At 44.2% G+C, this 27,330-nt stretch overlaps 1 protein-coding gene across 1 annotated transcript in view; it reads left to right on the top strand.

Moving 5' to 3' along the window:
* The window catches only part of LOC126263524 (sodium/hydrogen exchanger 9B2-like), a 147,477-nt gene that overhangs the window by 82,874 nt on the left and 37,273 nt on the right, over window positions 1-27,330 (top strand). The window contains exons 5-7 of the mRNA XM_049960618.1: window positions 5,528-5,710; window positions 19,235-19,410; window positions 26,928-27,034. Of these exons, the coding sequence (XP_049816575.1) occupies window positions 5,528-5,710; window positions 19,235-19,410; window positions 26,928-27,034 (466 nt within the window). The remainder of the gene's footprint in view (window positions 1-5,527; window positions 5,711-19,234; window positions 19,411-26,927; window positions 27,035-27,330) is intronic.

Here is a 27,330-nt window from a genome sequence, read left to right as displayed (position 1 = left end):
TGCAACCTACATCCTTCTGAATCTGTTAAGTGTATTCATCTCTTGGTCTCCCTCTACGATTTTTACCCTCCACGCTGCCCTCCAATGCTACATATGGGATCCCTTGATGCCTCAGAACATGTCCTACCAACCGGTCCTTTCTTCTTGTCAAGTTGTGCCACACACGCCTCCCCAATTCTATTCAATACCTCCTCATTGGTTATGTGATCTACCCATCTAATCTTCAGCATTCTTCTGTAGCACCACATTTCGAAAGCTCTATTACCTTCTTGTCTAAACTATTTATCTTCACATTTCACTTCCATACGTGGCTACACTCCATACAAATACTGTCAGAAACGACTTCCTGACATTTAAATCTGCACTCGATGTTACCAGATTTCTCTTCTTCAGAAACGCTTTCCTTGCCATGCCAGTCTACATTTTTAATCCTCTCTACTTCTACCATCATCAGTTATTTAGCTGCCCAAATAGCAAAACTCATTTACTACTTTAAGTGTCTCATTTCCTAATCTAATTCTCTCAGCATCACCCGATTTACTTCGACTACATTCCATTATCCTCGTTTTGCTTTTGTTGATGTTCATCTTATATCCTCCTTTCAAGACACAGTCCATTTTGTTCAACTGCTCTTCCAGGTCCTTTGCTGTCTCTGACAGAATTACAATGTCATCACCAAACCTCAAGGTTTTTATTTCTTCTCCATGGATTTTTCTTTTGTTTCCTTTACTGCTTGCTCAATACACAGATTGAATAACATCGGGGATGGGCTACAACCCTGTCTTACTCCCTTCCCAACCACTGCTTCCCTTTCATGCCCCTCGACTCTTATAACTGCCATCTGGTTTCTGTACAAATTGTAAATAGCCTTTCGCTCACTGTATTTTACCCCTGCCGCCATCAGAATTTGAAAGAGAGTATTCCAGTTAACGTTGTCAAAAGCTTTCTCTAAGTCTACAAATGCTAGAAACGTAGATTTGCCTTTCCTTAATCTATGTAGTAGGGTCAGTATTGACTCACGTGTTCCAATATTTGTACAGAATCCAAACTGATCTTCCCAGAGGTCGGTTTCTACCAGTTTTTCCATTCGTCTGTAAATAATTCGCGTTAGTGTTTTGCAGCCGTGACTTATTAAACTGATAGTTCTGTAATTTTCACATCTGTCAACACGTGCTTTCTTTGGGGTTGGAATTATTATATTCAAGTCTGAGAGTATTTCGCCTGTCTCATACATCTTGCTCACCAGATGTTAGAGTTTTGTCAGGAGTGGCTCTCCCAAGGCTGTCAGTAGCTCTAATGGAATGTTGTCTACTCCTGGGGCCTTGTTTCAGCTTAGGGATTTCAGTGCTCTGTCAAACTCTTCACGCAGTATCATATCTCCCATTTCATATTCATCATTTCCATTTTATTGTCCTCAAGTAATCCTCTACATCCTTCAATTTGTCCTCTAGCCATCCCTGCTTAGCCATTTTGCACTTCCTGTCGATCTCATTTGTGAGACGTTTGTATTCCTTTTCGCCGGCTTCATTTATTGCATTTTTATATTTTTCGTCAATTAAATTCCTGTTACGCAAGGATTTCTACTAGCTCTCGTCTTTTTGCCTACTTGCTCCTCTGCTGCCTTCACTATTTCATCTCCCAAAGCTACCTATTCTTCTTCTACTGTATATATTTCCCCAATCCTTGTCAATCGTTCCCTAATGCTCTCCCTGAAACTCTCTACAACCTCTGGTTCTGTCAGCTTATCCAAGTCCCATCTTCTTAAATCCCCAACTTTCTGCAGTTTCTTCAGTTTTAATCTATAGTTTGTAGCCAACAGATTGTGGTCAGAGTCCACATCGGCCCCCGGAAACGTCTTACAATTTAAAACCTGGTTCCCAAATCTCTGTCTTGTCCTATTGGATGTACAAATGCTGAATGACTAATAAAAAACCTGAATCTGTATTTGTTGTGATCCATCTTATTGCATTCGAAAGTTGTTATAGGATGAGAATAGTGCGATTTTAAGTGTTATGAATTTTGACTTAGGCTGAAAAAAAATTAGATTAAATAGAAAGCATATCAGAGATCTTACACAGCTGTTGGGGACAACATCCAGCACACATTCAGTGGCCAGTTGAGTTCTTACCAAGCACCGATATGGATTAATTCATTTGACAGCTGTTCAAAGCCTTTTTCTCATTCTGATAGTAGAGGCATCTAAACACGATCCTGTATAACCAACGTGTACCGTGTACAGCGGCACGGTTAATTTCCCTGCCGTTAGAGAGTCATTTTCTGTGGCTTGTCACACAGTGGTCGCGAAAGGGTGGATGACACCTCATTGCTGTGAGCGTCGCCGTAGGTGAAGTGATCACGAGGCTGTTCGGTGGAGTCTGCACAGAGACGAACAAGTCAGTTCTGGGCAGAGGTGGGAGTGAGGGCTTCGTGGAACTGGTGCGCTGCGGCTCTGTAAGCTGAACGTCACTGCAGTCTGTGTGGGGCACGGCTGGTGTGTGGCCACAACAGCCCGATGAAGCAGTTGGTGTCTCCTGGCCGGACAGACAGCAGTCCCCGTGTAGGCGGAGAAAGGGCTTCTGCATGTCACGAAAGCACTGGCTGAGTTCTCTAGCAGCTGGCGGTTGCACGTTGGTGGGTTTATAGTTGATACAATGCCATATGTGGTATATGTGCAGTGCATTTGGCGTATTTGTTAGCGGCAAGAGTCTTCATGGAAGTCTTTGGTTGCTGAATAACAAGTTGTGGTTGTTTATTGATGGCACCCAGGATTACAGACGCGTGTAACTGCGAGTGAGAGCATTGCTGCTTGTGCTGTGAGTGTGATCACCTGTATTAATTCTAAACTACACGCTTTAAACTGTGCCATGAGACTGCTGAGAATTCATCTTGTTACGTGTCCAGTGTGAACAGTCAATTGACTGTATTATTGTATAAGAGTTATTTAGATATATGCATAGGTAATTTTGTAGAATGTTGGGTATAGCTTGTTGTAGTAGCTATCTGGTGAAAGTGGTAGAAGTAGACCTATGTGTAGTGTTTTAAGATCCTAGTTAACACATGTCTTCCTATCTTATGTTTTACTGCTGAAGTTGTCTCAGATATTACAACTGGTTATAGCCTAGGGGCAGGCGTTGTAAATCGCTAATGTTGTTGTCCGGTTATGTACACTACTGGCCATTAAAATTGCTACACCAAGAAGAAATGCAGATGATAAACGGGTATTCATTGGACAAACATATTATTCTAAAACTGACATGTTATTACATTTTCACGCAATTTGGGTGCATGCATCGATCCTGAGAAATCAGCACCCAGAACAACCACCTCTGGCCGTAATAACGGCGTTGATACGCCTGGGCATTGAGTCAAACAGAGCTTTAATGGCAGCTTCAACACGATACCACAGTTCGTCAAGAGTAGTGACTGGCGTATTGTGACGAGCCAGTTGCTCGGCCACCATTGACCAGACGTTTACTATTGGTGAGAGATCTGGAGAATGTGCTGGCCACGGCAGCAATCGAACATTTTCCGTACCCAGAAAGGCCCGTACAGGACCTGCAACATGCGGTCGTGCATTATCCTGCTGAAATGTAGGGTTTCGCAGGGCTCGAATGAAGAGTAGAGCCACGGGTCGTAACTCATCTGAAATGTAACGTCCACTGTGCCGCCAGTGCGAACAAGAGGTGAGCGAGAAGCGTAACCAATGGCACCCCATACCATCACGCCGGGTGATACGCCAGTATAGCGATGACGAATACACGCTTCCAATGTGCGTTCACAGCAATGTCGCCAAACACGGATGCGACCATCATGATGCTGTAGACAGAACCTGGATTCATTCGAAAAAATGACGTTTTGCCATTCGTGCACCCAGGTTCGTCGTTGAGTACACCATCGCAGGCGCTCCTGTCTGTGATGCAGCGTCAAGGGTAACCGCAGCCATGGCCTCCGAGCTGATAGTCCGTGCTGCTGCAAACGTCGTCAACTGTTCGTGCAGATGATTGTCTTGCAAACGTCCCCATCTGTTGACTGAGGTATCGAGACGTGGCTGCATGATCCTTTACAACCATGCGCTTAAGATGCCTGCCATCTCGACTGCTAGTGATACGAGGCCGTTGGGATCCAGCACGGCGTGCGGTATTATCCTCATGAACCCATCGATTCCATATTCTGCTAACAGTCATTGGATCTCGACCAACGCGAGCAGCAATGTCGCGATACGATAAACAGCAACCGCGATAGGCAACAATCCGACCTTTATCAAAGTCGGTTCAAAAAATGTGTGTGAAATCTTATGGGACTTAACTGCTAAGGACATCAGTCCCTAAGCTTACACACTACTTAACCTAAATTACCCTAAGGACGAACACACACACCCATGCCCGAGGGAGGACTCGAACCTCCACCGGGACCAGCCTTTTATCAAAGTCGGAAACGTGATGGTAAGCATTTCTCCTCCTTACACGAGGCGTCACAGCAACATTTCACAAGGCAACACCGGTCAACTGCTGTTTGTGTATGAGAAATCGGTGGGAAACTTTCCTCATGTCAGAACGTTATAGGTGTTGCCACCGGCGCCAGCCTTGTGTGAATGCTCTAAAAGCTAATCATTTATATATCACAGCATCTTCTTCCTGTCGGTTAAATTTCGCGTCTGTAGCACGTCATCTTCGTGGTGTAGCAATTTTAATGGCCAGTAGTGTAGTTAAAATTAAAATTTAAAACAGTCGTTATCGCAATCTTGTTAAAATATTTTTTTTTATTGGAGTGAGTGACCGGTTTCGACTCTATGAAAGAGTCATCTTCAGACTCCAGAGCGGTTGATGGACACTGCTGGATAAGTTACACGAGCACCGCTCTGGAGTCTTTCATAGAGTCGAAACCGGTCACTCGCTCCAATGAAAATATATTTTAGCAAGTTTGCGATCAAGACTGTTTTAAATTTTAGTTTTAATCATTCTGGTGCCCAAACTAACAGTAGATTTCTGTACAATGTGACAGTTACGTACAGTATACAACTGAAGCCCCAATACATGTTTTGAAAGACTTGAGTCTGCTTGACTGAGCCGACCTATGACTGCTGCCGTGTTGACCACAGATTTAGACTTGACCTAGACTTGGCGCTAGTGATGGGTACTAATAATAATAATGTCATGTGACTAGGGCCTCCCATCGGGTAGACCGTTCGCCTGGTGCAAGTCTTTCGTTTTGACACCACTTCGGCGACTTGATTATTAGGACAACACAACACCCAGTCCCTGAGCGGAGTAAATCTCTGACCCAGCTGGGAATCGAACCTGGGCCCATAGGGTTGACAGTCTGTCACGTTGACCACTCAGCTACCGGGAGCAGACAGTGATGGGTACTGGGTTTACCTGACTCTGACGACCTGTGACTACTTCCCACGCACAGTCAATTGGTGCCAATGATGGGTACTGAGTTTGCCTGACTGCGCCGACATGTGAGTGGTGCCAGCAGTCACTTGGCGCTGGTGATGATACTGATTTTGTTTGACTGCTGCCCACAGGCACTTGGCGCTGGTGATGATACTGGTCCGCGCTGGTCTGGATTTGGAGGCGCCAGCGCTGCGCCGGCTGGCGCCACACGTGGTCAAGTTGGCAGCCCTGCCCTGGGCTGTGGAGTGTACGGCTGTCGCTGCCACGACGCACTTCCTGCTGGGCCTGCCCTGGATGTGGGGCTTCCTCGTGGGGTGAGTTTGCCATATTCGTACAGACCTAGCAGATATACATACATATATACTTAATTCGGCAGAGAATTCAGTTACGAGGGTCAGTCTGAAAACCGTAAATTTGTAATAACAAATCGAAATTTCGCGCCGTTATCCTGTATCTTGGTAAGCGTGCTAACAACAGCGTGCAGGATGGCCTGTAGGTGGCAGCATAGTGCAGATGCACACATACCGTCGCAGTATCAGTACAAAGATGGCCGCCCCACTTGCGTTTTGCACCAGGGAAGAACAGCGTGCTGTTATTCGGTTTTTGCGTACTGAAGGTCTGAAACCAATTGAAATTCATCGACGAATGAAGGTTCAGTACAGTGATGCATATTTGTCACAGCAGGAAGTATACAAATGGAGTAGGAAGTTAGCAAATGGTGTGGCTTCAGTGGAAGATGCTCCTCGTCCAGGTCAGGCTCAACGAGTTGTGACTCCACAGAACATTGCGACAGTTGAAGCCATAGTGAAGGAAAACCGCCGGGTGACACTGAATGACATTGCAGCATGTTTACAGATTAGTCATGGGTCAGCACAGGACAATGTGCATGACGTGCTCCAGTTTCACAAACTGTCTGCAAGATGGGTGCTACGGCAGCTGACTCCTGAAATGAGAGAACGACGTGTTGATGCTTGTGAAAAACTTCTTCGGCGCTTTGAACGAAGTGATGGCTTCCTTGCAAAAATCTTTACTGGAGACGAAAACTGGGTTCACTTCCACCAACCGGAAACGAAGAGAGCGAGCAAGGAATGGCGCCATTCCTCCTCACCAAAACCAAAGAAGTTTCGAACCATCAGCAGGGAAGGTTATGCTGACTCTGTTTTGGGACGAAAAAGTCGTCATTTTGGAGCATTACATGCCTAGAGGGACCACTGTCACCAGTGCATCATACACAGATCTACTAAAAAATCATCTGCAGCCTGTAATCGTATCAAAGCAACGTGGATTGCTGTCAGCAGGTGTCCTTTTGCAACATGACAAAGCAAGGCCCCACAATGCCCGTACAACAGTTGCAACAATCACAGACCTGCATTTTGAGTGTCTTCCGTATTCACCATACTTACCAGACATTGCCCTAAGTGATTTCAATATGCTTGTACCAAAGACGCAACGGGAGGAAAGAAGTTCCGTTCTGATGAAGAGGTACGCCACGCGGTGCGTGAGTGGTTGCGCGGACTACCAAAAGAATTTTTTTCTGAAGGAATTTATGCACTTAGTAAGTGCTGGAGGACTTGCATTGAGCGTGGGGGAGATTATGTTGAAAAGTGATACAGCTTTGTACCGCTTCTGCTAATGAATAAGTTTTAAAAAAATATTTAAGGTTTCATTTGACTCACTCTCGTATAACTTCATTCAGCAGAGAATTCAATTACATTAACTGCCGCAGTCTTTACCGTCACAGAACACTGGATTATGCACTCTTTTAAGACAACGTGTTGTACCAATGAGACTACTATTTCAGGGAGTGTTTCGGTACTTTTGTCTTAAAGGTTTGTGTGTGTATGTCCACAGTGTCTAAAGGCCGGTTTACTCGACGTCGCGAGTTTGCGTATCCGTTTGGAATCTGCGCAGCGGCCACTGTACATGTGCTCAGCGCAGTTGCTCAAGCCGCTGTCGAAAAGAAATAGTTTCACCTAGGGCTGTTGATAAATTATCGATTTATCGATAATTTTCCCAAAAAATTCGATTTGTACTTCTGTGTAAGTTTTCACAGATATATAGGTATATCGATTCCGAAATGCCAATATCGAGTGCCGATATTTTTATTTTACATTATACTTTTTCGCAATATTAGGTAAATATTTAAAATTGTTCTTTTGAAATTGCAGTAGAACGTAATTTTACTTTCACTTTGTGAAATAATCTTACTACATTTTGAGATTTCATCACTTCCAGTCTTTCTCCTTGACTGTGGGAAACAATTATAGATAGCACAAAGAAGTCCGATTACAGCGGGGGCTGGCGATGCGAATAGAATAAGATTAAAATATGAAGAGATAGCTCTGTGTTATTTCTTTACATTGGCATTCTTCAAAACGGTTGCTGAAAATGATGAACAAAATTCTAAATGACAAGACTGGTCTTTGTGGCCGGTTGTCACGTGTGATGGGAAATGCTGACGTAATCGGCGCCCGGCGCTACTATCAGAAACTGCAACGTTCATGACGCAATTTTGATATTACAGCTGCTAGGTCGCTGGCGTTTGCAGAAATGATAAAACTGGAAGTCGAAGTGTTCTAGACAAATCCGATATGTGACGGAACCGAACGACATACCCATCGGACACCTTTTATTGTGCCACTTACATGCAGTTACCATTATAACTAGTGTTTACCGCCAAGCATGAACGTGCATCATTCTCCTTTCAATTCTTGCTCTAAGGGGGATAAGCAGACTACTAGCTCGTTGATGTACAGAATATCTAGTAATAAAACAATACTTAAGTACACAGCTGTAAAGCTAGCAGTATTTTTACAATGTGCTGCCGAAACTTTTATAGGCCGATACGTCCTTATTTTTTCCTTCGACATATCGGTAAGGCGATACTTCTTTCGACGTATCGATACTTCTCCTCGCTTTACCGAAGACCGATAATGGTATTATTTTAAATATCGATATCCCGGATTCCCAATATTTTTGAAAATATCATCAGCCCTAGTTTCAGCTTGTTCCAAATTTGGTAGGCTTAAATTAAAATAATGGTAATCATATAAAAAAGAGACTATATGGTTTCACTGCACTGAACTGTGCATATTTCCTACACAGCAAAAAAGGAGAATGTATATAATTTCGACTCTATTAGTACTTCACTACCTTGCATTCAGTTCAGTGTAGGACATAGTCGAAAGAGATTAGATGCAGTGTAAAAGACATTAATAACACACAACTGGTAACAACGGCTTCACATTCAACCACGCATTACTGCACTGCTATTCATACAGGCTTACTCAGTTTCTACGCGTAAATAATGAACGAGTGTAGAACTCCAATATTCCTTTAAAGTAGTAAATCTTCGAACTATCTCAAGTGCCTCGCTGGCACCGTTTTTCTTTAACATCTGACATTACGTTATTTGGGTCTGAAATACTACGCAAACGCAGAACAGATGAAGAAATGAACTCTTTATCCTGAGGTCAACGGTCACCGCTAGCGAAGTATATGTCCACAAAACATTTCTCCGAAAACTTTTAACAAAGAAAACTCCTCAACGAATCCCCCTCAGATTTAGCGGTAAGATGGCCCAGTCGATAACTCGTCGAAAACTGAACACAGGTCACGCATGAACACAGGAAGAAGGTGTACCGAACTGTGAAAAAAGAAGCAAAATAGAAACAGCGAACAGTGCAAGCTCCAGATGTGCGACAAAGAGCAACTTCCACGAATCCTACCGTCGTGGTTCTGTGGTTACGCTGTTGGAGTACAGAATAAGAGACCAGTGCTCAAATCTCCCTCATGGCACCTTCTTTTTTTTTCACGAAATTATGAACTGGCTGTCCGGTCATTGAAGTGTCTGTTCGCTGTATTCAAATTTATGTCTGTGTCGTGGTGTCACCTCCGTTTGTAACAGCGAAGTGTAACAAAGGGACATTCAGACGTGCGACCTCCTATTTCTTCTGCCCACGTAACACGTTTAATGACTCTTGCGTTTTATTTTGGAAGTTTTGACGCTTGAATTCCTTTGTTGTAACGTAATTCACATTATTCGTTATTTTCATTTCTCTGATTGGCCTATGCTTTCACTATTCGTCACATTTATCTGCGAAGGTAATATATTCCTACCACATGACTCATATTCTATAAGTCTGCAGCTCGTGGTCTCGCGGTCGCGTTCTCGCTTCCCGAGCACAGGGTCCCGGATTCGATTCCCGGCGGGGTCAGGGATTTTCACCTGCCTCGAGATGACTGGGTGTTTGTGTTGTCCTCATCATTTCATCTTCAGGAAATTGGCGAGATTGGACTGAGCAAAGGTTGGGAATTTGTACGGGTGCTGATAACCGCGCAGTTGAGCGCCCCACCAACCAAACATCATCATCATCACATTCTGTAACCAATGTATAGTATGACAACTGCCAAGACTAGAGTAGGATAAAAGACACGTGAATAATCGGACGGATAGTGCATACATTTGTGAAAAACAAAAAAAAAAAAAAAAAAACAAAAAAAAGAAATAGAACGCGAAGGAGATTCGAACACAGTCCATCACCGTAACCACATAACCACTACGTCGTCGCGTTTGTGATTCGATGTTGCACATCTTAAGCTTTTCTTAATTTGCTTCTTTTTTCACAGTTCAGTTCTTCCTATTTTCATGCTTGATTGTGTTCAGTTTTTGACAGGGTATCCACTGGGCCACTTTACCACTAAATCTGAAAGGGTTGCAATGGGATGTTTCTCTTGTAAGTAATCAAGTCAAGACAGTCGAAGTTACATCAGCCGCAATGTTCTCAGGGAATGCTCGTCCTCGCAGATCAAATATCGAAAAGGTTAATATGACATTAGGAAATAACAGGAGCATGCAATGGAGGAGTTGTAATGCCCAGATTCTATCAGATTGAAGACGCAAGTGAACAGCAACGAAATCCTGATCTCTGATTGGAATAGTTACAGTAAGGATAGGTTGTCACAAACGGTAGTGACTCATTTATACAGAGTATCGTTTGCAATTTTCGTGCGGTGAGGCGCGGGGTGGGGTGTAGACACTCACTTCAAATTGCCACATATAGATTGGAAGAGTAATGCTATCAAAAGTAGTGCCAGGGACAGGCATTTGCGTGACATTGTTCTGAATGTCTTGTCCGATAAATTACTTTGAGCAGATAGTTAGAGAATGAGAGTATCTTAACCAACAGAACACAGGTAGCAAATATATGTAACAACCATTTCTTAAGTGTAGGCGAAAAAACTGGTGAGAATAGTTCAAAAGAAAAAGCCAAGCAGTACATGGAAGAGTCAATTTTGAGAAATCCTAGTCAGATTAATTTTCATCTAACAAACTCTTGTTAAATAAGGAAAATGATTAAATCTTTGAAAAATAAATGTTCTGTTCTAATAGATGACATCTCTAGCAAAATATTAAAACAATGTGGAGCAGTTACAGCTGTTGTTCTGAGTCATATCTGTAATGCATCACTAACTCAAGGTATTTCCCAGACAGGTTAAAATATTCCACTGTCAAGCCTCTATACAAAAAAGAGTACACCACAGATGTCAATAATTACCGGCCAGTATCCTTGATTACAGCATTTTCAAAAATCCTCAAGAAAGTAATGTACTCAGGAGTAGTTAGCCATTTCAACAGTAATGGGATACTTAGTAAATCACAGTTTGGATTTCAAAAACGGTGTTACACCGAGACAGCAATATACAGTTTCACTGCCAACATAATAGAGTCTTTAAATAGTAATATTTCACGAATAGGAATTTTATGTAACTTATCCAAAGCGTTTTAAAGTGTGAACAACGACATTATGTTACAGAAATTACAATATGGTATAAATGGAACAGCATATGAGTGGTTTAAGTCATATCTTCAGAACGGTAAGCAAAAAGGTTCTTTATATGGTTTAAGTGATTTAAGGAAGTTTCCCAGTTCATCTAACATGGGTGAAATTACATTAGGTGCTCTACAGGGTTCGATCATGGGTACCCTTCTGAGCTTCATATATATGAATGACCTCCCTTCTTATCTGAAACAAGAAGCTAAACTAACACTGTTTGCTGATGATACAAGAGTAATTTCTAATCCAATCATAGAAAGTGCAATAAGAAATGATAAAGATAATGTCTTTGGAAAAGTTATTGATTGGTTTTCTGCGAGTGGGCCTGTTCTGAACTTTGAAAAAACACAGTACATCCAATTTTATACTGCAGGGAGTACAGTTCCTTCAATAAGTATAACACGTCAACAGAAGTCAGCATCCAGGGTAGAGCATACTATGGTAAGTTTTTGGACGTACATGTAGATAAGAATCTTAATTGGAAAATTCATATTTTGGATCTCCTAAAGCGACTAGGTTCAGTGACTTTTGCAATCAGAATAATTGATAATTTTGAGAATATTGAAATTAGCAAGCTAACATACTTTGCATACTTTCACTCTCTGATGTCATAAGGAATTATATTTTTGGGGTAACTCAACACTTAGGCAAAAAGTATTCACTGCTCAAAAGAAAGTGGTTAGAATACTGTGTGGGGCTCATAGTCGCACATCTTGCAGGCATCTATTTAAAAGGTTAGGAATTCTTGTAACAGCCTCACAGTACATTCACTCAGTAATGAAACTGGTTCTCTACAACGTTAACCAGTTTAAAAACAACAGTGACATTCATGATAATAATATCAGAAGAAAGAAAGACTTACATTGTCGTTTACTTACCTATCTTTGGCAATAAAGGGGTAAAATATGCTGCTGCAAAACTTCTCAATAAATTACCAGATGAAATAAAATGTCTGACAGACAGCAGTAATAGCTCTAAAAATAAATTGAAATAATATCTCCTTGACCACTCCTTCTATACCATAGATGAATTCTTGAATAGGAATAAGTAAATATTTAGGTATAAATTATACATTTTGTGCCATTTGAGGGAATGAGGCAGGCAATAAAAATTTTAAGCTTTTTAAAAAGTCCCTTGACTGAGGTGTGCATTTCGTGTGCACTTGACATGTTCCACCTCATAACGGTTACCGTGAGATTGATCAGTCGAACACGTAACTAACTAACCAATACGTGAATGTTAACGTCTTACACCTCCTAGCAACAAACATACCTGAACTTATCAAGTTAGTTTACGTTTTGGAAGGCATCTGTGATCATAAAAGTGTGATAGCAACTGCGACTTCGAGCTTTACAAGGAATATTAAGAAAGGTAGGAAGACATTTTTGGTTAGCAAGATTGACAGGACAACAATTGCAGAGTAGCCGAGTAATCAGCAGCAGATATTCAGTGAAGAGGAAGAAGATGTGGAGCACAAATGAAAAGAATTAAAATCATGGTCCAATATGCCTTAGACAAGTATGTTCCTAGCAAGGCCTTAAGGAATGGGAAAAACCCACCGTGGTTTCATTGTCGTGTTGGAAAACTGCGCCGTAAAGGAAGAGTCCTGCATCACAAGTCGAAATCTAGCTGAGAAACAAAAGCAGAACGAAGTGAAAATGGGCGTAAGGAGAGCAATGAGAGAAAAGTTCAATGACTTTGAAAGCAAAATTTTGTCAACCAATCTGAGTAAAAACCCTAGGAGGTTTGGATCGTATGTAAAAATCAGTAAGTGGGTCAGAATCATTCTATTCATTCGGTCGGAGACCATACTGGCACCGGAACGGAAGATAACAGAGCGAAGGCCGAAATAATGAATTCGGTGTTCCGAAACTGTTTCACAGTCCTTTTAATAATCGTACGAACGTCGAAATGGCAGATACTGAGATAACCGACCACGGAACAGAAAAGCAGCTACAGTCGCTTAGCAGTGGAAAGGTACCAGGACCAGATGAGATACCTGTAAGATTCTACAGAGATTATGCTAAAGAACCTGCTCCCCTTCCAGCAGCAGTTTATTGTAGATCGCTGGAGCAACGAAGGGTACCTAGCGAGTGGAGAAAAGCAAGGGTTATTCCTGTTTTCAAGAAGGACCGCAGGACAGATACACACAATTACATATGTCTGTCTGTTGTAGAACTATGGAACATGTTTCATGGTCAAGAATTGTGACGTTTTTTGAGGACGAAAATCTCCTCTATAAAAATCAACATGTATTCCGCAGACGCCCGCATCTCGTGGTCGTGCGGTAGCGTTCTCGCTTCCCACGCCCGGGTTCCCGGGTTCGATTCCCGGCGGGGTCAGGGATTTTCTCTGCCTCGTGATGGCTGGGTGTTGTGTGTTGTCCTTAGGTTAGTTAGGTTTAAGTAGTTCTAAGTTCTAGGGGACTTATGACCACAGCAGTTGAGTCCCATAGTGCTCAGAGCCATTTGAACCATTGAACCATTCCGCAGACAGATATCTTTCGAAGCTCAGCACGCTTTGTTACTGTGTGAGATCCGTAGCGCTGTAGACAATGACGATCTGGTTTATGCGGTGTTCCTTGACTTCAAGAAGGCATTTCACACCACCCCGCACTGCCGCTTAGTGAAAAAAAAAATGTACGAACTTATCGAGTATCGTACCAGATCTGTCACTATATTCGGGACTTCTTTGCAAGCAGAAATCAGTACGTCGCTCTTAATGAAACAACATCTACAGATGTGAAGGCAATTTCCGGAGCACCCACAAGAAGTGTGATAGGACCTTCATTGTCTATAATATGTTTAAATGATCTAATAGAAAGCGTCAGAAGTTCCGTAAGACTGTTCGCATATGGTATGGCTTTCGATAACAAAGTAGCAATGCTAGAAGACGGTATCGATTTGCAGAATGACCTGCAAAAGATTGGATGGTGCAGGCTCTGACACTTGACCCAGAACGTTAATAAATGTCACATACTGTACGTACATAGGTAAAGAATCCAACCACTGGACAACTACACTGTTGATGAGAAACAACTCGAAGCAGTATCATTCGTAAAATATCTAGGAGTAACTATCCAGAGCGACCTTAAGTGGAATGACTACACAAAATAAGTAGTAGGAAAAGAAGATGCCAGATTGAGATTCACAGGAAGAATCGTAAGGAAACGTAACTCATCCACGAAGGCAGTGGTCTATAAGGCGCTTGTTCGAGCGATTCTTGAGTATTGTTCATCAGCATACGATGCTTACGAGGTGGACTGATAGAAGAGATGGAGAATATCCAACGCAGAGCGGCGCGTTTAGTCACGGGCCGTTTAGTCGGCACGACAGCGTTACGGAGGTGCTCAACGATTTCCACTGGCAGAAGTTACACAAGAGAGGCGTTGCGGATATCGGAGATGTTTACTATTGAAATTTCGAGAGAGCACTACCCAGGAAGAGTCTGGAAGTATACTACTTCCCGCCACATACATCTTGCGTAATGACGACGAGGAGAAAATTCGAGAAATTAGAGTCAATACAGAGCCTTACCGACAGTCATTCTTCCCGGGCGCCATTCGCGAGTGGAATGGGGTAGCGGGTAGGTGGTATCAGTTAGTGATTCTAGAGGTACACTCCGCTGCACACCGTTAGCTGACTTACGGTGTTTGCTGTAGATGTTGAACTGATTACAATACTTTTTCGCTGAATTAATCATTTTCTTCTTATCTGCAAATATGTATAACTGTTCAGTGAAAGGAAAAGATCGTGTAAAAAGTGCTGGAAAAAGTCTCAAGAGTTTGTGACTTTAAATCTGAATTTCACCAACTTGAATCAAAATAATTTAAGAAAATGTATAACATAGCTATTTACCTGATCCACTGATCTCGTATACTACCCTCCATAAGTTTGGAAACATCTAGTAGTTATAGACAATGGAAAGGAAATAAAGTACAAAAATGCATTTTGTTGCTTTCCAAATGTTTATTAAGCTCAAATAATACACAGAAAGCTGCAACAATTAAATTTTCGATTCCTCAAAATAGTCCCCTTTGCTTTCACTGCCTTGCCCACTCTCGGCATGCGCTGCGTCAGTTTTGCCAAGGTTTCAGTTGGAGTTAATCTCCATTCTTGCTGCAGGACCTCCCACAATTGTGACCCACTCACAATTTCCCGTTTTCGGATCCTCCTGTCCAATTCATCCCACAGCCGCTCGATTGGGTTGCAATCAGGGGAATGTCTTTCAATATTTTACGAACCTCTAGAGACTTCTCATAGTTCTGACACAAGCGAGACGTATGTTTCGGATCGTTGTCTTCCTGCAAGACAAACCATTTCCCAATCAGACGCAAACCAGATGTCTTAGCATGTCGCTGGAGAATGGGATGAAAATCCTTTTGGTTCATTTTTCCATCTATTTTCACCAAATCTCAGACTTTATTCCCTGCAAAGGATCCCCATACCATCGCAGAACCTCAATACTTTGCAGTTGGAATTACGGACTGAGGATTCAAGTGTTCATGGGGTAAACGGCGTACAAATTGACGGCGTTTACTTCCAAATATTTCGAACGTGGATTAATCAGTGAATAAGACTTTCCCAACCCTCCGCTGTCCAATGTTGGTGTGTCTTAGCCCACTGAAGCCTTTTCTTCTTGTTAACAGGGCGCAACAGTGATTTCCTTGTTGCTGCGTAACATCGGAGGTTGTTGTCTACCAGGCGTCGTCCTGCTGTTGACTCGCTCACCGGCGTGTCCCTTGTTGCGTTTAGTTCAACAGTCAATTCACGGACAGTTTTTAATCTGTTACGTTTACTGGTCACTACCAAATACTTTTCCTGGCGTTCTGATATTTTCGTGCCGCCCGCGGTGGCTAGCGGTTCTAGGCGCTTCAGTCCGGAACCGCGCGACTGCTACGGTCGCAGGTTCGAATCCTGCCTCGGACATGGATGCGTGTGGTGTCCTTAGGTTAGTTGGGTTTAAGTAGTCCTAAGTTCTAGGGGACTGATGACCTCAGATGTTAAGTCCCGTAGTGCTCAGAGCCATTTGAACCATTTGTTATTTTCCTGGGTGCTCCAGAGCGAGGACCATCTCCATAGGAGCCTGTTTCTCGATGCCGGTGTATGGTTTAGACAACTCCGCTGACGGAAATCATCAGTTTCTTTGCTATTTGTCGGACACTACTGCCTTCTTGGTGCAAAGTGATTATCATTACCCGTGATTCATAAGGAATCCGGCACTTTGGGGCCATTTTCAGTTACTTTCGCGGCGTGTTATACCTTTATGCAAACGCAGCTACGAGTGAACAGAAATGTAAACAACGTACCTCTACATAGTCATGCGGTGTACTCGCGCAACCTGGCGTGTTTAATAGAACTGCTTGGGCAGGTAAGTTCGGTTTACGTCAAACGTAGCAATACTAGTATCTTCCAATATGTATGTATATGTACAATAATTAAGTGTGCAATACTGTACGTGTCATTGCTATTCCGCACTCTAACCAATAACTCGAACAGATCACTACCATCATGCTCCGTTGTAATACGCAGCATGGTGTTTCCTAACTTATGGAGGGCTGTGTACATGTCACTGTCAGATAGTTTCTGTTACGACAGCATCACTAGCCTGATGATTCTAACTTTATCTCACACTGTGCTGCACATTTCTCCGTTGTTTGGCGCAAACAATACTTGTCATTGTAATTAGAAATTCAGACATGAATCCACTTTAAACTGACATGGTCTCCTTGGGCCATAGACTAAAGCAAACCAGATGAAGGCTGCAGTGCCTAACAAGGAAGAACACAGGAGAAGGAGCTAATGAACCAAGTACCAACATACCGAAGCCATATTTCACCGTCTACTAGGTTTCTTTTTTAAATTCCATTGATGGGAAAATAGAGAAAGTTTCTCATCTAAAATATTTAGGAGAAGCCATTCAGGAAAATGGTCTGGTAAATGTTAGATACAAAATGGAAGCAGCCTTTAGTCTATCTATCTATCTATCTATATCCGAATCCCGCTCCAGCTACTTCCGGGTCTGGCTGCTGACGAGTCGTTTCCATTTGGCTCGGTCCTCCCACCACTTTTCTTCCTCCACTTGCTGCCAGGTCACACCTCTCCTTTCACTCCCATTTTCCACCATGTTCTTGGGCGCCCTGTAGGTCTTTTCCCATTCATCTTTAGTTCTTCCATAATTTTGGGGAGTCTATGCCCATGCATCCTCTTAACATGCCCATACCATCTTAATCTATGTTTTCAATTTCTTCTCTCATACTTTCTTGTTTAAGGCTCTTTCTAATCTCTACATTCCTTACTCTGTCCATTCTTGTTTTTCCCGTAATTGCTCTGAGAAATTTCATTTCCCCTGCTTACAGTCTGCTCCAGTCCCTTTCTGTCGTTGTCCATGTTTCTCCACCATAGGTGACAATAGGGAAGTAATAATTATTATACATAAGGAGATTTGCTTTTTCTGAAACTTCCTTAGTCCAAATCAAGTGTTTTATTGCTTGGTAGAAATTGCCTCCCTTCTGTAACCTCCTATTAATTTTGTTGTTTATTCTTCCATCCCTAGATATTTCACTCCCTAAATAAGTGAAACTTTCTACCACATTGAGGGGTTCTCCATCCATGATAATATTTGCGTTGATCCATTTCTCTCTTCCAAATACCTTTACTTCACTTTCATCTTTATTTAATTTTAATCCATATCTTTTCATTATTTCCTTCCAAGCATCAAGCTGTAATTGTACATCTACCTCTTTATCATCTTACAAAAGATACCTATAACAAAAAGTGCTTGTCAGATTACACAGAACTGAGACACTACAAGACAGTCACCAAAATAGAGTTTCTTTATGGGATTCGAGGACTTACTTTAAACAGAAATAGAGACATAGAAGGAATTCGTACTGGACAAGAAAAAGTGGTCAAAAAATGTTTTTGGTCCAAATTGTAGTGAAGAAGGAAGATACAGTCGAAGAGCAAATAAAGAAATTGAAAAGTTGCATGGGGGCTTAATTATTTACTATGCAAATATTTTTAAATTTTTAGTAGCTGATGTCCGGCTACGAAGTGTCGTAAACGGTTGGCCCTGACTAGTATTATTACGCAATCTGACTGCATAGAACAACAAACAAAGAATGAAAGGAAATTTCCGTTAACACGATTAATTAATTAAGTCCCCAGCAACTATAAAACGTACGAAACCAAAGCACAAGTGTAACTGTTCTGTGTGTGGGAGTGTGATTCAACGTACACATCTGGCACGGTTCTTCTTCAACAAGACAAGAAATTTTAAATACCATTTATACTGAAGTAATTAAAAAAAATAGAAATACTATAATTGCGCAAGAAAACCAGAATTACACTCTAATACAAGAACACAAGCCAGATGCTTTGTTGACTGAACCTGTAACGACGCATTATTTAAGACATTGAAATAATAAAAAGAAAAGGGAATTTTTTTACCTTCATATATATTGACGAAAAACACTCTGATCATTACAATATCTCCATTCTAGCAACATCTGCTGTCTAGCCCATCAAAACTGCATAAAACATGGAACAAGCACTCCCTACTACAACATCTCAACACCGACTCACTACTGCCACGTCTCGATAAGCACTCTCCCCAAGACTTCTCGACAAGCACTCTCCACCACGACTTCTCGACAAGAACTGCCAGTGGAGGCGGCGAAATAATACTCTCTGGCGCGATCTCTGGCGCTGTGGCTCAGTGCAGCCACCTTTCAAAGTGTACTAACATTTTCAAGGATATGAAAAACTTATGTCAGCATGTATTAGGAGATGACAGTGGAGCACTCTTGAGGCAAGACAATATTTACTGCACCTTCTTTCTTTTTAGTACCTCAGCATGCTTTTCGCAATCTCAGTTTAGCATCAATGGCAGCGGTGGTGTAAGCGCCATACTGCGAGCTGGCTAGCACAGTGTGTGGAGTGTACAGTAGCGGACACCTGCGTGTTCTGCGGTGGTGACGTGTGGCGCCCCTGTTGACAGGAGCGCCGTGTCGGCGGTGGCGCCTGCCGTGGTAGTGCCCAGCCTGCTGCGACTCCGTGCTCGCGGCTATGGAGCCGCCAAGGCCATCCCCACGCTCATCATCGCCGTCTCCGCCATCGACGACGGCGCCTCTGTCGCCATCTTCGGCGTCATCCTCAGCGTCATCTTTTCGGAAGGTACGCCGGTGATTCTGTATCTTTATCCAGGTCGCTCGTATACTCCATCCATCATAAGCACAACTCTCATGTAAACATTACGTATTCTTCCATGTTTGCTGGAACAACATTGGATTTTGAAACTTCCTGGCAGATTAAAACTGTGTGCCGGACCGAGACTCGAACTCGGGACCTTTGCCTTTCGCGGGCAAGTGCTCTACCTTCTGAGCTACCCAAGCACGACTCACACCCCGTCCTCACAGCTTTACTTATGGCTCTGAGCACTATGGGACTTAACTTCCGTGGTCATCAGTCCCCTAGAACTTAGAACTAGTTAAACCTAACTAACCTAAGGACATCACACACATCCATGCCCGAGGCAGGATTCGAAACTGCGACCGTAGCGGTCGCGCGGTTCCGTACTGAGCGCCTTAACCGCGAGACCACCGCGGCCGGCACAGCTTTACTTCTGCCAGTACCTCGTCTCCTACCTTCCAAACTTTACAGAAGCTCTCCTGCGAACCTTGCAGAACTAGCACTCCTGAACGAAAGGATATTGCGGAGACATGGCTTAGCCACAGCCCGGGGGATGTTTCCAGAATGAGATTTTCACTCTGCAGCGGAGTGTGCGCTGATATGAAACTTCCTGGCAGATTAAAACTGTGTGCCGGACCGAGACTCGAACTCGGGACGTTTGCCTTTCGCGGGCAAGTGCTCTACCAGCATTCTGGAAACATCCCCCAGGCTGTGGCTAAGCCATGTCTCCGCAATATCCTTTATTTCAGGAGTGCTAGTTCTGCAAGGTTCGCAGGAGAGCTTCTGTAAAGTTTGGAAGGTAGGAGACGAGGTACTGGCAGAAGTAAAGCTGTGAGGACGGGGCGTGAGTCGTGCTTGGGTAGCTCAGTTGGTAGAGCACTTGCCCGCGAAAGGCAAAGGTCCCGAGTGCGAGTCTCGGTCCGGCGCGCAGTTTTAATGTGCCAGGAAGTTTCATATCAGCGCACACTCCGCTGCAGAAGGAAATTCTCATTCTGGGAACATTGGATTTTGTTTCACGTGGGTCAGAAGAAAAGCTGTCTCGAGTATAGTCAGGTACGATAACGAGGGTACGTTTTATGCTGTGCATTGAGCGAATATCGACTCAGCGATGATAGGGGGCAACAGCTTTACCGGCACATTTAACCTGGAAAGCACTCGCTGTGGCGCTAATCTGTATCGTTCATACCGATCGGTGCAGTAGGTTAGCCTTGGTAGTGACGTCATTTTCGGTTCTTTATCCGAAGTTGCTATTCTGTAAGATTCTCAGACCTGTTACCGATCGTACTCGCGCAGATTTTTCGACAACTGTACCGAGAGGAACTTCGTGGCAGATTAAAACTGTGTGCCGGACTGAGACTCGAACTCGGGACCTTCGCCTTTCGCGGGCAAGTGCTCTACCATCTGAGCTACCGAAGCACGACTCACGACCCGTCCTCACAGCTTCACTTCTGCCAGTACCTTATCTCCTACCATCCAAACTTCACAGAAACTTCTGTGAAGATGTGAGTACGGGTCGTGAGTCGTGCTTGGGTAGCTCAGATTGTAGAGCACTTGCCCGCGAAAGGCAAAGGTCCCGAGTTCAAGTCTCGGTCCGGCACACAGTTTAAATCAGCCAGGAAGTTTCATATCAGCGCATAATCCGCTGCAGAGTGAAAATCTCATTCGGTACCGAGATGTTTTAGATTTCGGTATGGCTCTCTCGTTCGCTTCGGTGTGATTTATTTACATCTAGAATTCCTTATCTTAGACATATTGAGCGGTTTTAGCTTCAGATTTAGTGATTGTGTTACTGAAGAATCACCAGGATGCGCCTGGGAGTTCATAACCTACAATTTTCCTTTGTTAGAAATATGGTTTTGTATTGTTGTTACTGTGAATGATTGTAACATAAAAAAACAGTTTCGGTCAATATTCTTACAAAATACTTGTTATTATTATGTAAATATGTATTGTTATGTAGTTAGGAGTTTAAAAAATCATTAAATTTCAAAAGGTCGGCTCTGCGTACATATATAGCATGAGTGTGAGCTGAAATTACAAGTGACTTCGCATACTTTTTTCCGCAAATGGTTTATGTATTAATTATCGAAACGCATTTAAAACTTTTAAGTAACAATGCAAAGCAATTTTGTGTAACATGAAAGAGGAAACCTTTCAAAATTTCAGGCATTTACGGCTTACTGCTGCATCATTTGGCAATGAAGTCAGCCTGCGTCTCTGTTGACTGGAATTATGTGGAATAAAGTGCTGAAGGCAGGCGAGTTCTAGTAGCCCAGTGAAAGCCGGTACGGTAGCCCAGCGTGCTCGGTCACAGGGTTAGGTGCCGTGTGTTGTAAAAAGAAAACTGACTGAATGTTTCAAAGACGAACTTCAATGGATGGCATGGGACGTCCGCCCCCAAACAAATGCAACAAAAAAATTGAGATCGACGAAAAAAAAAAAGTGGGTAAGGCAACAGACCGCTGTGTGAAAGGTCGTAGGTTCGCATACCGCTGGGTACGAAAATATTTTTTCCACTTTCTGTTTGTAGCACATTCCGAGACTCCGTTGATCGTCGAAGTTAAGCATTTTTCTGAAATATTCGTTGTTATTTACACGTAAGAGCGTGCTTTGCTCAGTAATGAGTATCTTCGATTTCGTGACTTCCATATGTTTAACAAATGAAAGATGAAATTGCTGTGCATGAACCAACTGACAGTGACTTTCGTACTTTTTCTTGTTACAAATAATTCACCATTTTTTTCTGAAATGTAGCGATTTCCGAGTGTGTGGTCTGACAGGAATCTAAGAGCACAACTTAAAAAATGGCAGGATCGCAGGATTCGAAACTGCGACCGTAGCAGCAGCGCGGTTGCGGACTGAAGCGCCTAGAATCGCTTTTTTTTTAATTTTTTTTTATTTTTGCAGTTTGTTCGTTATTGATCGTTGTGTTTGGTCGTTGCGGACGTCGCAGTACATCCTGTTAATGTTCGGTGGCTGATCGCTCCACTCAGTTTTTTTATTACAGAGGCCAACCGGCTCTCTGACCGACCACGCTGAGCTACCGTGCTGGCTGTACCGCTCGGCCACAGCTGCCGGCGGCGTGTGCTTGTTGCCGTATGTACAGGGCTATTACAAATGATTGAAGCGATTTCATAAATTCACTGTAGCTCCATTCATTGACATATGGTCACGACACACTACAGATACGTAGAAAAACTCATAAAGTTTTGTTCGGCTGAAGCCGCACTTCAGGTTTCTACCGCCAGACCGCTCGAGAGCGCATTGAGACAAAATGGCGACAGGAGCCGAGAAAGCGTATGTCGTGCTTGAAATGCACTCACATCAGTCAGTCATAACAGTGCAACGACACTTCAGGACGAAGTTCAACAAAGATCCACCAACTGCTAACTCCATTCGGCGATGGTATGCGCAGTTTAAAGCTTCTGGATGCCTCTGTAAGGGGAAATCAACGGGTCGGTCTGCAGTGACCGAAGAAACGGTTGAACGCGTGCGTGCAAGTTTCACGCGTAGCCCGCGGACATGCTGGAAAATTGGCTCATGCCACAACTGGAGACCGACAGCGCCGACTTCATCTTTCAACAGGATGGTGCTCCACCGCACTTCCATCATGATGTTCGGCATTTCTTAAACAGGAGATTGGAAAACCGATGGATCGGTAATGGTGGAGATCATGATCAGCAATTCATGTTATGGCCTCCACGCTCTCCCGACTTAACCCCATGCGATTTCTTTCTGTGGGGTTATTTGAAAGATTCAGTGTTTAAACCTCCTCTACCAAGAAACGTGCCAGAACTGCGAGCTCGCATCAAAGATGCTTTCGAACTCATTGATGGGGACATGCTGCGCCGATTGTGGGAGGAACTTGATTATCGGCTTGATGTCTGCCGAATCACTAAAGGAGCACATATCGAACATTTGTGAATGCCTAAAACAACTTTTTGAGTTTTTGTATGTGTGTGCAAAGCATTGTGAAAATATCTCAAATAATAAAGTTATTGTAGAGCTGTGAAATCGCTTCAATCATTTGTAATAACCCTGTATATCTCCCATGTTTTTTCCGTATTAGTGAAGGTTTGTAAATGGTTAACCATTTTAACCACACCATCAGATTTTCAAACGTCGACGTCCATGCACTCATGTGACAATTATCATTATCCACAATGAAGAATATTGTATACCAATAATCAATAATTACACCGCTTTTTAAATGATAGGCCTCCTAACGAAAATCTGTAGATTCAAACCGTACAGTGCAGTTGTCAACGAAGTTAGGAAAGGCTATGCTAATTAGTTTGAGGAACAAGAGTCTGGTAAGGAGAAATGACTGCATGTAGAAAAGGAAAAGTGCTTTCATCCCAATGGAATAACAAAAAAAAACTAACCATAGTGATGGTATGCAAATATACACTGAAGAGCGAAAGAAACTGGTACACCTGTTTAATATCGTGTAGGGCCCCCGAGAGCACGCAGATGTGCCGCAACACGACCTGGCATGCACTCGTCTAATGTCTGAATTAGTGCTGGAGGGAACTGACACCATGAATCCTGCAAGGGCTGTCCATAAGTCTCCAAGAGTACGAGGGGGTGGAGATCTCTTCTGAAGAGCACGTTGCAAGGCATCCCAGATATGCTCAATGATGTTCACGTCTGTGGACTTTGGCGGCCAGCGGAAGTGTTTACGCTCAGAAGAGTATTCCTGGAGCCACTCTGTAGCAATTCTGGATGTGTGGGGCGTCGCATTGTCCTGCTGGAATTGCCGAAGTCTGTCGGAATGCACAGTGGACATGAATGGATACAGTGACCAGACAGGATGCTTATGTATGTGTCACCTGTCGGAGTCGTATCTAGACTATCAGCCTTTCCATATCACTCAAACTGCACACGCCCTACAGCATTACAGAGCCTCCACCAGCTTGAACAGTCCCCTGCTGACACGCAGGGTCCACGGATCCATGAGGTTGTCTCAATACCCGTACATGTCCATCCACTCGATACAACATGAAACGAGACTTGTTCGACCAGGCAACATGTTTGCAGCCATCAGTACTCCAATGTCGGTGTTGACGGGCCCAGGCGAGGCGTAAAGCTTTGTGTCGTGCAGTAATCAAGTGTACACGAGTGGGTCTTAGGTTCCGAAAGCCCATATCGATGATGTTTCTTTGAATGGTTCGCGCGCTGACACTTGATGACGCAGCACTGAAATCTGCGGCAATTTGCGGAAGGGTTGCACTTCTGCCACACTGAGTGATTCTCTTCAGTCATCGCTGCAGGATGTTTTTCCGGCCGCAGCCATGTCGGAGATTTGATGTTTTACCGGATTCCTGACATTCACGGTACACCCGTGAGACAGTCGTACGGGAAAATCCCCTTTTCATCGCTACCCCGGAGATGCTGTGTCCCATTGCTCGTGCGCCAACTATAACACGACGTTCAAACTGACTTAAGTCTTGATAACCTGCACTTGTTTGAGCAGTAACCGATCTAACAACTGCCCAGACACTTGTCTCATATAGGCGTTTCCTACCGCAGCGCCGTATTCTGCCTGTTTACATATCTCTGTAGTTGAATATGCATGCCTATACCAGTATCTTTGGCGCTTCAGTGTATAACTACAACAACTAATTTTCATATGCTATACTGCTGCGATGAATTGGTTTGAAATTGACAATCAGGCGGATGGATAGCCAATTAGTGGATTCTAATTTCGATTACAGATGAAATACACTCCTGGAAATGGAAAAAAGAACACATTGACACCGGTGTGTCAGACCCACCGTACTTGCTCCGGACACTGCGAGAGGGCTGAACAAGCAATGATCACACGCACGGCACAGCGGACACACCAGGAACCGCGGTGTTGGCCGTCGAATGGCGCTAGCTGCGCAGCATTTGTGCACCGCCGCCGTCAGTGTCAGCCAGTTTGCCGTGGCATACGGAGCTCCATCGCAGTCTTTAACACTGGTAGCATGCCGCGACAGCGTGGACGTGAACCGTATGTGCAGTTGACGGACTTTGAGCGAGGGCGTATAGTGGGCATGGGGGAGGCCGGGTGGACGTACCGCCGAATTGCTCAACACGTGGGGCGTGAGGTCTCCACAGTACATCGATGTTGTCGCCAGTGGTCGGCGGAAGGTGCACGTGCCCGTCGACCTGGGACCGGACCGCAGCGACGCACGGATGAACGCCAAGACCGTAGGATCCTACGCAGTGCCGTAGGGGACCGCACCGCCACTTCCCAGCAAATTAGGGACACTGTTGCTCCTGGGGTATCGGCGAGGACCATTCGCAACCGTCTCCATGAAGCTGGGCTACGGTCCCGCACACCGTTAGGCCGTCTTCCGCTCACGCCCCAACATCGTGCAGCCCGCCTCCAGTGGTGTCGCGACAGGCGTGAATGGAGGGGCGAATGGAGACGTGTCGTCTTCAGCGATGAGAGTCGCTTCTGCCTTGGTGCCAATGATGGTCGTATGCGTGTTTGGCGCCGTGCAGGTGAGCGCCACAATCAGGACTGCATACGACCGAGGCACACAGGGCCAACACCCGGCATCATGGTGTGGGGAGCGATCTCCTACACTGGCCGTACACCACTGGTGATCGTCGAGGGGACACTGAATAGTGCACGGTACATCCAAACCGTCATCGAACCCATCGTTCTACCATTCCTAGACCGGCAAGGGAACTTGCTGTTCCAACAGGACAATGCACGTCCGCATGTATCCCGTGCCACCCAACGTGCTCTAGAAGGTGTAAGTCAACTACCCTGGCCAGCAAGATCTCCGGATCTGTCCCCCATTGAGCATGTTTGGGACTGGATGAAGCGTCGTCTCACGCGGTCTGCACGTCCAGCACGAACGCTGGTGCAACTGAGGCGCCAGGTGGAAATGGCATGGCAAGCCGTTCCACAGGACTACATCCAGCATCTCTACGATCGTCTCCATGGGAGAATAGCAGCCTGCATTGCTGCGAAAGGTGGATATACACTGTACTAGTGCCGACATTGTGCATGCTCTGTTGCCTGTGTCTATGTGCCTGTGGTTCTGTCAGTGTGATCATGTGATGTATCTGACCCCAGGAATGTGTCAATAAAGTTTCCCCTTCCTGGTACAATGAATTCACGGTGTTCTTATTTCAATTTCCAGGAGTGTAGGTTTTAGTGTTCTTGTTTGTCGCTCCCAGACGTGAAAACAACTTTTATTTTATTTTATGAGGTTTAGGGATTGCAGCCGGATCATGTTGACTGCTTGCCACAATATTTCGGCTGGCAACCGTCCAGCCATCTTCAGGTGAGTATCCTTGGCAGACACTCACCTGAAGATGCCTGGACGGTTGCCAGCCGAAATATTGTGGCAAGCAGTCAACATGATCCGGCTGCAACCCCGAAACCTCGTAGAGTATTCGGTACGCCGGCAGAACTTGAAGAATCACAACTTTTCCTTTCTTACACGACATTCGTCGGACTGTATTCTGCCAAGTACAGGTGTACTGACGCCATGTTGCAGGTGGTCTGGCGTTCCGCATCACACAGGGCCCCGCCTCCATTCTCGGTGGCGTCGGCTTCGGCGTGCTGTGGGGGCTGCTGGCCCGGTGGGTCCCAGAGAAGGACGACGTGAGTACCACATGTACCTGTAACTGCTGTCACACTCATACTGGGAGGCTGTAATGAAGGTGCACCTACCCACAGACGCCCAGTGCGGACTGTAATTTTCGTTGTTGTTGTTGTGGTCTTCAGTCCAGAGACTGGTTTGATGCAGCTCTCCATACTACTCTATTCTGTGCAAGCTTTGAAAGGTATGTGCTGAGATTCGATCAGGATAGAGCCAGTGAAAAGTGTCGATAGTTCCCAACCGCAAGGTTGGACGAGTAGTACATCTTCGAGTAGTAAGATCTTTGACAGCTAACAGA

This window comes from Schistocerca nitens, chromosome 6 (genome assembly GCF_023898315.1).
Source record: "Schistocerca nitens isolate TAMUIC-IGC-003100 chromosome 6, iqSchNite1.1, whole genome shotgun sequence".
NCBI lineage: Eukaryota > Metazoa > Arthropoda > Insecta > Orthoptera > Acrididae > Schistocerca > Schistocerca nitens.
Note: the sequence above shows the minus strand (reverse complement) of the source record. Positions and strands in the feature narration are given on the sequence as shown.